Here is a 12624-nt window from a genome sequence, read left to right as displayed (position 1 = left end):
ACGCCCCTGGGCCCGTTCCATATATGACTAATTAATTAAGAGATAATATTGACAAATCTCAAAGCTACACGAGTAAATATTATTTCTAGGGCCCCTAATAGTATATATATATATATATATATATTTACCGAAATGGGGCCAGGACTCATTTTTGTTTTATTTACCTTTTGTATGCTGTTTTGTTTATGTAATGGAGTGAACCTGTTTGATGCTTCATTTATAATTTCATGTTCGTATTGTATATGGAGTGAGAAAATTTTGTCTTAAAGTGCAGTTATCCCTTGTCCCTACAAGTTACGGCCCTGGTCGCGATACCCTGATGATTCAATAAAGTGCATCGCCAGTCAAAAAAGATTGGGAACCTCACGTCTAAGATTTCACTATAGCAGGGGCGAAGCCAGGAGGGACTTTTAAGGGGGGAGCAGTGGGTTGTAATACTGCTACTTAGAGCTACTTTTAAGAGCTCCAAACTCTGGGATGTGTTTTATTTATATATAAAATAAGAAAATTTCCTCTTCTGTGGGGGGCAATTGCCACGATTCACCCCCTAGATCCGCCTCTGCATTATAGCATACAAGACGAAATTCAAGAAATAAACCGATGATACTTGGTCTGCCTTCTTGTATTTTCATATAACAGTTGGCATTATGTAACAGTTGCTTATTAAAATAACTTATTTTTAAGAAGAGGTAATCACAAAAGACAGAATGCAGAATATCAATATGTTCGAAGCAGAAATAAAAGATTGCCTGTACTGCCTGCACATCACAACATCGAGGGAGGCAATCATATGTTCTTCAAAAACAATCCTTCGACAGCTGCTCGACGCGGAGACCAATTGGAGTGAAGTCCTCTCCTCTTTCGCTACGTAGCCAATGGCTTGCTCTCTTCCTGAGGGATGTACAGATCTGGCGCGTAAATACGATCGCCATCTTGAATACACAGCAGGGTGTGCTGAAGGTGATTCTTGAGACGTCAACTTTTGCTAAAAGTTTTCTTTTGTGTTTTTACAAGTCAAGTGAAGAAACAATACAATAATCTACTTTTATTTGTGGCGAGAGGTAATGATGGATTAAAAATAATGTATAAACATGGAAATTTAAGGTAAGTGGAATTGAAATACATCCATAATGTAAAGATACTTGTAATGTTGCAGCTTAAGTAACTAAGTTTTGCTGAGCTAGTTAGACAACAGTAGTGGGATTGACTTACAATTTTGGTTTACGTTTTCTATTATAGCTGTTCTCTGAACGTGTTTCTTTCGTTGGTTTTGTTGTAACTTGTGAATAATTAGGCGTTGATACTTTCTTGAATTCAACAGCACAGCTACATTCTTGAATTTTTAACATTCTTTACGTTCATTTATTTTTCTGTCGTTTGCACCAACAGCATGAATAAGCATAGTTGTATGTATTTTGATATATTAAATACATGACTGATAGGTAACAAATTATAGAGTTAGCGCCGGTGTGGATAACAACGTGTCATGCTTTGCGCAACTGAACACGTCGGTGGTAAGAGCAATAGTCACATGATCTATATAAAATTATAGATGGTTTGTGATTAGTTGCAAACAATTGTCAATATATACTGAGGGCAATATATTTCTCCCCCCCCCCCCAAAGAAATGGATACGAAATACGCCCTTGTACTTTCCTATTACGGAATACCGTACATTTTATGACGTACAAAGGCATAGTGTAATGCATGATGCTATTCGAAGCTGTAGTGCAGATTAAGACTAGTCTGTCAAATTAAAAAAGCATATCATTTTTCTTGAAATGATTCTCTTAGGGATTTCTGGACTGTTATTACTCTGTACATGCCCAACTAATTGCGCACAGGTTGATGAGCGTGCAAACTGATGTACACTGGAAATTACTACGTACTATCGTAGTATGTGCAATTATTTCATCACTAAATTCACTCACACTGTCCTAGAAGATTTCTTAGGTAGTAGTTGCATTTATGAGTGCAGGTTCACTCTACGAGGGTTTCCTCATATGCGATCGGACATATACCGTAAAAGTTAGTGCAAAAGCAGACGAACTTGTACTAGGTGGTTACTAAAATGCTGTCTATTCGAGTTGGCAGGGGGGTCGCGCGGGAGATTGTTCGCAGGGAGCAGACGCGTCAGTGACGGAGAATATGCTGAGAACGAGGATGATGAAAGGAAACCATAAAATCGCGTAGGTTAAAGAACGTATAATGGTTTCACACTTAAAACTGTGTACTTCTAAACATAAAGTATAAGGCCTACTGTTCGTACGCTGGTGGAAATTAATGTGTTACGCAGTCATCTGTGATATACACTCATTTTAATCCTAGTATAGCCCTTGTAATAGTCTCCCGCTTCTAAACATGAAATACTGTTTTTTTTTTTTTTTTCCATTGTGAAAAATCTTACACAATCCTCTTTCATATGAACACACTTATTTTAACTAAACTTGCCATTTTATGAGGGACTTGCCTTAAACAGTGTCATTTTACGGTTAAAATAAGCAAATACGCATGAAAGGGGGCTGTATAAGATAATAATTTCCACTAATGTTGTTCTCCTCGCTAAGTTTGTTAGCCGCTTGTTGCAAGGTTCTTTGTTTTAAGTTCAGCGTCCCAAGATTATGCACTATGGGTAGGAAAGACGGTGATAATGAACGAAATGGTGAATGAAAATGAGATGTCCCCGAGAAAACTTACGTACACTGTTCACTACAAGCCTATTTGGCAGAAGCTGGGAACGAGCCAGGGACCCGACGCACCAGAGGTGATTGCTCTATCGTCGGTGAGCTGCAACTTTGTCATGCACGATCGGATTGCATGCTGAATCCCTTATTACAACGATGTTTAATACACTATCAGAACTTTCCATTATTCTGTAGGCATCTTCCAAACATACAGTTTCGAGTGCGGCTTACAGAAAGAGGGGCGACATAAAATTAACCAAAGCTACTCTAGCCGTACCTAACCTAACCAATATTAATTTTTTTCCATTACTTTTGCTCGCGCGTACCCATGCGCTGACACTCATGCTGGGCTCCTGCCCTGGCTCGGGTTATATAGCATTCATGCTTTTTAGCGGCCACCTAGGAGAGATTGTTTAGTACTTTTCGTACAGTCGTTTTAATGGCATATCTCAGAACGCGTATGTATACCCATAACAATTAACCCTCTTAAGGTGAATCTGCACGCAGTAATATAACTTCTCGCTATTAATGAGAAAATTTAAGGTAGGCCTACTAGGAGTGGTGTTTGTGATCAAGAAGGACAGAATGCAATGAATTTAAGTACCGTATACGGATCTACAGTAGAACAGCACGTTATTTATTATTATAAACAAACTGCTCATGCATGGGAACAAGTAGCAGTACATAACTAGGACATCAAATTGAGTTCAGGTATATAAATTTTCTCCATGCGTTGGTTTGCTAATTATCCCGGGCCTGAAATACCTGTCGGGTGTAATAGATATGACGAAAACATTAATTTCTGAAAATGAGCTTACAGATGAGGTTCTCCGATATTTCGGAAAACGAACACGGGTGAGGAATAGTAAATGTTAAATTTTTAAAGGACTGATGACTTCAATTTGAAAATCTTATCATACCCATACCCACCGTCGCTTCGCGCCTGCTCTTTCGAGACGCACCTTGCGCGGACCCATCATTTTTTCTGTGCCATGAATGAGAATAGATAATGTTTTTGTTTGTAGGTATATTATCAGTCTTTGCGCAATTGTGTGGACAGGCGCCAAGCAAATATTTCTAGAATGAATTAAGCTATTATGTAAACCAATAAAGAAATGTAAAATAATTTTAAAGCGTAGACGGCAGTTTTAAAACTGCACGTTTGTCTTCCTTCCGTGTGGCATGAGAGACACGTAAGTTACGTGAATTCTGTAAATAGTAGAAATATATATATTAGACGAAATAAGCAGAATTGTTTTGTTAATAATCAGTTCTGTCTCAAAAGATTAGCAAAGATCGTCAAAATCAAATACTTATACAAATGATCCCACGTACAACTACTCATGTTGAACTGATGCATGTTTACATTGTATTCTCTGATAGCGAAAGTAAGGTATTCTTTTTCTTAAATTTTATTTTTTTCTGAAGTAAACTACCTTAACTTCGGATGGAAGAATTAAAACTAGTCCCAAATTCAGTTTACTTTCCCAGTAGTATTGAATGGGAAATACTTACAGAAAGTGAAAAACTAAATACTGTATTAATTTACTCCCAGTTCCAAAGAAAGTGTCAAATTTTTAATTTATATACCATATAAGTACTAATTATTTTTAACGGGAGCAACAACTGAAGAATTACTAAGACGAGAATAGTACTAACTGATCTCATCGACCCTAAACTCGGAAGTTTTTGTTGATAATCCCACTGTTTAGGTTATTTGCATGTTGTTTGTAGATGTTCGTTTACTGGCACGTTCATAAGAGGTTCATAGCATATTGAGATTGCCTTGCTGCACTAATTCAGTATGTCTAGTGGATTTTTTAAAATTATTTATTAATTAAATATTTGCTACGATTCTGCTTATAATAGATTAGACAATAGGTTGTTCAGCATGATTGAAGCTACGCATTAAGTAGTAAGTATAACTTCTATTAAAAGACATATTAGTATGTAATCCCTAATTGATTGTTGTGTGAAAATTTGTGCTCATATACATCGTTGAAACATGAAAGGAGGATTAGTAAATGAAATATTCTGTAGGTAAGAATTTTCATTAAAACTTCTTAACAGTTAGAAACCCAAGAACGTTCTTAAATGTAGTTCTCATAATTCTGAGTGACTATATAACGGAGAAAGAAGTGATGCACCACTTCGCATGTAAGAATTTTAAATCCATCTCTCAGCCAGATAGGGTGGGCTTAAATTAATCCTGAGAGATTATCAGTTGAAGGGTTTGCTGCAAAAGAGGTAGCTTCAATTTTATGAATTTTCCAGAAAAGAGAGAAAACATTCTGAAAATTTGAAATTTTTGAAGTAGTTTAAAAACGTCGTAATTAATAGCTTGGAACACAGGAATTAACTCACGGAGCTACATCTTTCTTGGACCAAATGATTTTATTTAACAAGATCGCTTTTAATAACTCAGAAGCACACCATGATGGAGCTACATCCTTTTTGCAGCACACTCTTCAATTTTATTTTCCCGAAGGAAAAGTTTTTTCTTCTTCAATATTAACACTTCGTTTTATTCTACGCTATAGTTATTCCCGTTGAAGGAATCGAATTGAGGAATTTTGATTTTTGTTTTTCCGAAGGAAAATATTTTCGTCCGGGTTTTTTGTCTGTTTAGAGAAAAAGGAAGAATTTCTTCACGTATTACAATCAATTTAGTATTTGATAGTAGTCAAGAGCAGTGATCCCAAGCGTTGTTTACTGACGTCCACCTCGTAAACTCGACATTCTTCACACCTTGCTTTCCGTTCGTTGGCCATAGGTGCTTTCAGGCCGATCTCTTCTGCGATTGAGATGCACCATTGAGTTGTATAATAATAATTTGCGTACCATTGTAGTGCAGTATTATTACCAGCTTTGTTCATAATTAAACCACAGTTCTTACTCAATAGTAATTTTGAGTTTGTACGGTATTTAATTTAACACCTCTTCGTTACAACATTCGAAGCATTTGTACACTCAGGATGGTCTATACTTTTTGTCTTATTTTGGTGTCAGGCATCACCTCCCAAACGTTGTCAGTGTTGTTTTGAAACACCCTGTATATGTTGCAAGTATGAAAATCCAGAAAAGTGGTAAAGCTATGAGAAAACTTCGTCTTACGTGTGTTAGACTGATGAAATATGATTTTGTGAGATCAAGATGAATTCTGGGGGAAGAAGACATTGAATTTTTTGAAACATTTTTGCAGAAATAAAGATTCGTTAGACTTTTATTTCATTAAACTTATTTCAGACAATATTTATCACCAATAAATTTTACGATTAAATATCTATGTAGAAATAAGTGGAGTATGTTCTTATGAATCGGAAAATTTTCCGGTTCAAAATTTTTTGGAAAATTTTTCATCACTGACACGATGTTCTCCACCGCAAACTTACATGATGAGATCGAACGAGGGACTCCTCACACCTGAGGTTAGTGCTCAACCAGTGAACCACTGGGACTCTCTTGAGTAGTAGTTCCCAACCTGGGGAGGTGAATAGCGAGTCAAGGTACCGCACGCTACTCATAGAAATAAACTACGTACTTAATTATCAATATTACGAATGTTGTAACGAAGAGGTGTTAAATTAAATACCGTACAAACTCAAAATAACTATTGAGTAAGAACTGTGGTTTAATTATGAACAAAGCTGGTAATAATATTGCACTACTTTGGTACGCAAATTATTATTATATAATTCAATGGTGCATCTCAATTGCAGAAGACATCGGCCGGAAAGCACCTATGGCCAACGAACGGTTACTATGCACTGTAAGTGAAATCTGAAGCTTGTGTTACAGCTCCCCCATGGCTATATGGTTTGCATACGCTCCTTCGTCGCTGGAGACTCAGGCTTGATTCCCGGTGGGAGCACATGTGGCTCATATTCCACAGTAAACTCCACGTCCTCCAGGTACACGTTTCATATAGCCTCGCTGTTGAAGGGGACGCTAAAGTCTAATCCAACTAATAAAGCTTGTGTTTGTGTCAGATACCGACAGGGTCACTCTGAGTAAGAATTAAATTATACCTCCAGTGATTTAGTCTTTTTGCGCTGTTAGCTGGGATTGGCTTTTCGGACCGCTGTCCTCCACCTGTTTTTATCTTGTCATATCCGCTGTGACACCACTTTGCACCACATCGTTCTTAACACAATTCCTCCAATTTTTCTTTGGCCACCCTTGGGCTCGTTTCCCATTCAGTTATGTAGCATCCATTCGGGGAGCTACGTATTCCAAAGATTTTCTTACATTCCCAAACCATCTCAGTATACTTTCTTGCAGTTTTTCTACTACTGGTCTCAACTTCACTGTTCCCTAGATCACTTCATTCTTAATTTAGTTCTGCGTCACTCCACACATCCACCATAACATCTTCGTCTCCGCAACATGCAACTTCTATTCCTCTCTGTTGTCCATTATTCCGCTCCGTATAATATGGTCTTACTACTGTTTTCTAAAACTTTTCCTTTAAAAGTATTCGTACCTTACGGTCACGCAATACTCGTGCCATTTCTCTCTGTTTTGTCCAACTGCTGCTAATTCTGCTGTTTACATTTTCTTTTCCTGCAGTATTGATCCCATGTACTTGAATTTCCTCGTTGTTACCACTTCTTCCTCCAGTCGTATTCCTCTATTCTCCATTTTTTTTTTTTTCCTGATAGGACAGTAAAAGTTCTGTCTTTGTTTTACTAATTCTAAGCCCTTTGCCCTCCAATGCTCCTCTCCAGGCATCTAATTTCTCTTACAGTGCTACCTTGGTCTCAGTCACCAGCACAATCAATGTTTCTTCGAGGCATGTTTTTGAGGGAGCACTGAACCCCCCAGATGAGACCAAAACAATACGTCTATAATATTATAATAAAATAGAATTGTACCTGTAATGTGCCTCCCAGAGCATTTTTCTGAAAGAAATATTGAGCACGATGTCATCCGCAAATAGCATGTTCCAAGGTGCTAACTCTTGGATATCCTATGCAAGTTCGTTCGTCACAATGGCAAAAAGATATGGGTGTATACTAGATCCCTGATGAAGTCCCACTTTAACTGTGAACTCTTCTGTTATCCTTTACGCGCTCTTCACTCCTCCTACATCCATTATACATATCTTGAATTATACAGATATGCGTGTTCGGAACACTACTTCACTACCCACCAAATGAAATCTCGTGGCGCACTATCATACGCTTTCTTTAGGTCAATAAGAACAATATGAAGATCTTTCTGGTATTCTCTGTACTTTCCATTAGCATCCTAAGTACAAATATTGCATCCGTTATCAATCGTTCGGGCATGAAATAAAAAAAAAATCTCTTCCCTCACTCTCTCCCAGAGCTTCATTGCATGGCTGGTAAGTTCTGTTTCTCTGTAGTTACCACATTGTTGAATAGCTCCTTTGTTTTTAGAAACCGGGAATATGTAGCTGCTTCTTCATTCTCTTGGCATATTTCCCGTTTATAATGTATTAAAAAGTGGAACAAACCACTGCACGCCTTCTTTACCTAAACGTTTTCATGCTTCGATAGGAAGATTGTCCGGTCGTGGAGCTTTACCACTTTTCGTCTTTTTCATGACATTTTCTACCTCTAACATGGTCGCAGTACGAACCAGTCCCTGGTTCGTGAATAGATTTTGCGAGTTTCTCTCGGTTTTCTTCATTGAGAAGTTTTTGGAAATGCTTCTTCCATCTCTTATTTATCTTCCTAGTTATCAGAACCTCGTTATTTGCGTCGATGAACCAATGCACATGCGAAATATCTCTTTTGCTTTCCTCTTACCTTCGAAAGCTTGTTGCTACACTAACTGCCTTCTTGACGTTTTTCTTCGCTTCCTTGTAATCCCTGGGGGTGATTGATTGCCAGAGTTCTTCCATTTTTTGTATCGTTCCTTCACTGGTCCTTGAACTTCTTTATTCCATCACCATGTTTCCTTATCAGTGAGGCCTCTTCCTTTTTTTTCACACAACTTTTGTTGTTGTTTCCCTGAGTGCTACTGAAACTCTGTTCCACTTCTTCCGTTATTTGCAGTGCTTGATATGTGGTAATTTTCTTTCGAATCTTCAGCACTTGTCCTATCTAGTTTCCACCACTTTGCTCAAACAGGAGCATTTTGTCGTCGTCTTCCTACTTTCTCTTTGAATATATCGGCTACTACAAGATGGTATTGCTCCGTTAGACTCTCACCTGGTATTACCTTATAGTCCTTTGCATCATGTGGGTTTCGTCTCCTCCATAAGATGAAGTCAATCTGAGGCCTTGCAGTGCCACTCTTGTATGCAGTAAGGGTTTCTTCTTGTAAAAGGTGTTCAGGATAGTCAATCATATGCTTCAGCCACTTGTAATATGTCCTCACCTTCAGGGTGCAAAATTTCAAGTCGCCATTGGGGACTAAAAATTTAGAGCTGGCGACTAGTATTCAGTAGGAATGGTTTCTGCCTAAATCACATTGCTGCGCAGCTTCTGTTACGCACAAAAATAATTGTTACTGAGTGAGAGAAAACACGGAATGTGAAGTCTTCACAAAGTTGTAATTCGCTCTTCTTTCCACCCTCAGTCGAAGTGGTTTGCCTCCTGGCGCCTCAACGCGAGAGGTCTTTTTCCCCGCGGCTTGAAGCTAGAACAGCTGGGGGGACAGCCCAGTGCTTAGAATAGATTAACCAATGACGTCACGATGTCAATGATAAATAAATAACAAAATAAGTAAATACATAAAATATTTTTAAAAGTTGATATTTGCATGAGGTACCGTTATCACTGGTTACCTAACTGCTTTCTCTTTTCAGCCAGTCAGTCAGTCAATAAATATTTTTTAACATGTGTATGAATAGTCCAATTCAGAATGGATTATCCTTAATGTAATCGTCTGGTTTTGAAATGTTATGCCCTAATGTATTTCTTCTTTATCAAACCAAAGACCGTGTGTGTGGAGGACCTCTCGTATTTGTACGTGGGAGATACTGGCGACTATCGTTTTTGGATTAGCGAGTACGCCTGACTGAAATTTTGCGCGCTGCTCACCTTTTTTTTCTGTTTTCCAATCTATATCCTCCATGTATTCATTCATATCGTGATCTTAATCGTCCTACATGCCCATTTAGATCTGCTAGGACAAGCTTCACATGTAATGAACAATTCTGCAAAGCACTGTCTAGTTCCATCCAAAATTCTTGTTTTGTCTTCATTACACTCAACTTGTGGGTCATAGGCGTTGATTATATTCAAGGTTTCTTCTAGCACTATAATAATTCTGTCGCTTACTCTCACTCAGTCGCTAAAATATGAAACTACATTGTTTTTATAAGAGAAATAGTACAGATGATATGTAAGATCAAATTTTCATTCTACATCAATAATTTCTCTACTAAACAAGCATATTTTTATTAAGAAAATTAATAAAAGTATATTGACTTAAGAAGTTTTGGGGATGTCGGAACCCGGCTTCCCCCCCCCCCCCCCCCCGTCGTGGGTGCGCCTGTGCTGTCTCCCCTTTGCAAAAGTTAACGCTACGCTACTGGTATTGACCTTAATAAGCGGTGTGGTTTGTTGTACATCAATTTTTAGGTTAAAAAGAACTCAATAACTGCGCATAAGCTTTTATACTGACATAAAACTTTAAGTGCTCAATGAGTTGCGACCTAATACTTTGTTGGTCGACCATTCACTCAGAGGACGGCCTGGACACAGCGTGGCTTGGATTCTGGTAGTTGCTGATATGTTTCCACAGGGATCTTACACCATATATTCCTGATGGCATCCCACAGTGAACCCATAGATATTGGTGCAAGTCATAGTGCGAAGAGCTCGTTCCACAACATCCCACAAATGTTCTTTAGGATTAAGATCTGGTGACTTAAGGGGCCAATTCATACGCTGCAGCTTCGAGTAATGTTCTTTAAACCAGGCTAGTAGAGTCCTGGCTTGGTGGCACCGTGCATTGTCGTCCTAGAAAATGCTGTCTTCGTGTGGTAGAAATGTTGCATTGTATGGTGTACGTGATTCTCTAACATCTGCAGGAACACAGCAGAAGTCTCGCTGTGGTCCATACACACCAACGGTCCCAGTCCATGCCAACAGAAGCATCCCCAAACCATACAGCTATCCCACCAGACTGTACGGTAGAGACCTGCACGGGCCAGGCTTGGGCGGGCCGACTCTGCTATTTCTTTGGGCCGGGCCGGGCTTGGGCTGGCCGACACTGATTTCTCTTCAGGTCGGGCCGGCTGGGGCCAACCAATTGCAATTCTTTAATAATTATTGACTTTCGTTAAACGATAATTGGCATAAAGCCAAACGTTGAAGAAGTGTGTCCCTGAAAAATGTTACAAAGAATGCAATAGCTATTTACAGTTTGTGTTGCTTAACGACTCCACTTTCACTATAGAGGATTGCAGGCATTGCATGGTAAATTGAGCTCTGACCTTGACCTTCACTGAACTCAAAATGTAACAAGAAGGGGTGGGAATGTTTTGTCTGTCGCTAAACAATATTGCCATCTTCACTTTATGCTAAAAATCAATTAAGTCAGATTTTTGTTACAGGGAATGGAGTTTTTGTTCTCTCGATGGCAGGCAAAGTTCTAGGAGGCAATGGTACCATTCGGGAGGCAAGCGTCAGGTTGTGAACCAGAGTTTAGAAAATGTTTCTGAGGGTTAGGTCAAATTTAGTACTAAATTTTGAGAAAGATTGGGGCTCGAGCTATTTTTTTTTAAAAAATTATCGGGCCGGGGTCGGACCAAAAACTTTTAAAATTTATCGGGCCGGGCTTGGGCTAAGATTTTTAAAAAAACTTATCGGGCCGGGCTCGGGCCGAAAAATTCGGCCCGTGCAGGTCTCTACTGTACGGTACGCATCATGCACGTGGGATCCACAGCCTCGTGTTGTTGGCGCCACATGCACACTCCTGCCCGAGAGGAATAGCACAATGATTTATCGGACCAACACATTCTTTTCCAATCATCCTTGATCTAATTAGCGTGTTCCTGTGACCGAGCGCGACGGAGTCGTCGAAGACGAGTCGTAAGGAGTGGGCGACGGGTGTGTCACCTGCTTTTGGAATTGCATGCGTGCCAATATATACCGTATAGTTGCGTGGGATATGAGTATTGTGCACCCACCATAGTATTGGTCATGTAATTTCCGGATAAAGATGGTTCGTTTGGCTGTCACGAGCTGTTTAACGCGACGCTCACCCCACGTTTTGAACTTCGTACGCCTCTGTAGTTCCGTCGGAGACTGTTACCCCATTTTCTTCCCATTCCTTGTGGACACCTTCACTACATAGGGCGCACCCGACAAGTATTACTGTCTGGGTTACTGACGCACGTATTGCATGGGTACCTACAATCATGCCCTATTAAAATCCTGCCTACCTCCTATTATAACAATGTGCTGTCTGCCAACATGTAGCCTCGAGTGTGTTCTTTCTGTTCAATACTACCAGTCGGGGTAGTAATGTAATTCAATGGGCGCTCGGTGATATATATCGATTGATCGCGTGTGTGTCGTCTTCGGATTTTTTTTTTTCTTCGTTAAATGGCAATAATATAGAATCTAGCAGCTACAGCTTTGGCAAAGTTATACCTTCAGGAGGTCTATTAAATCAGATTAGAAAAATCTATTATCTAGTGGAGAAACATTCTTGTTAACTTAATAACACGCGTGGTTATTTGTAAATTTCTGGTCAGGGAATCGCGAAGCAGTTGAACGGGGAACGATTAGAAGTGTACAATGTTCACTGAAATTGAATGTAGTATATTTGCTTGGACGCATTGAATATTAGTTTCATTGTTTCTATGATGACCTAAAGGCGAATATGATGATTGAGCTCCTTACTTGATGAGTTGAACGTCAGTTCCTTATTGAGCTAGTTGAGCTTGAGACATGAATTGAAATATCTAGTCTGAGATGCTTCCGTTTGTAAAATATTACGATTACCGTAGACCTGA

At 39.2% G+C, this 12624-nt stretch overlaps 1 protein-coding gene across 1 annotated transcript in view; it reads left to right on the top strand.

The window, feature by feature from the left end:
* Positions 1 to 855: 855 nt before the first annotated feature.
* The window catches only part of LOC145673146 (myb-related protein A-like), a 114331-nt gene continuing 102562 nt past the window's right edge, over positions 856 to 12624 (top strand). The window contains exon 1 of the mRNA XM_081742569.1: positions 856 to 1104. Coding sequence (XP_081598695.1) covers positions 1082 to 1104 — 23 coding nt within the window. The 5' untranslated portion in view covers positions 856 to 1081. The remainder of the gene's footprint in view (positions 1105 to 12624) is intronic.

This window comes from Thermobia domestica, chromosome 16 (genome assembly GCF_964235325.1).
Source record: "Thermobia domestica chromosome 16, izTheDome1.hap1.1, whole genome shotgun sequence".
Taxonomy (NCBI): domain Eukaryota; kingdom Metazoa; phylum Arthropoda; class Insecta; order Zygentoma; family Lepismatidae; genus Thermobia; species Thermobia domestica.
This window is presented reverse-complemented; position numbering and strand designations above follow the sequence as displayed.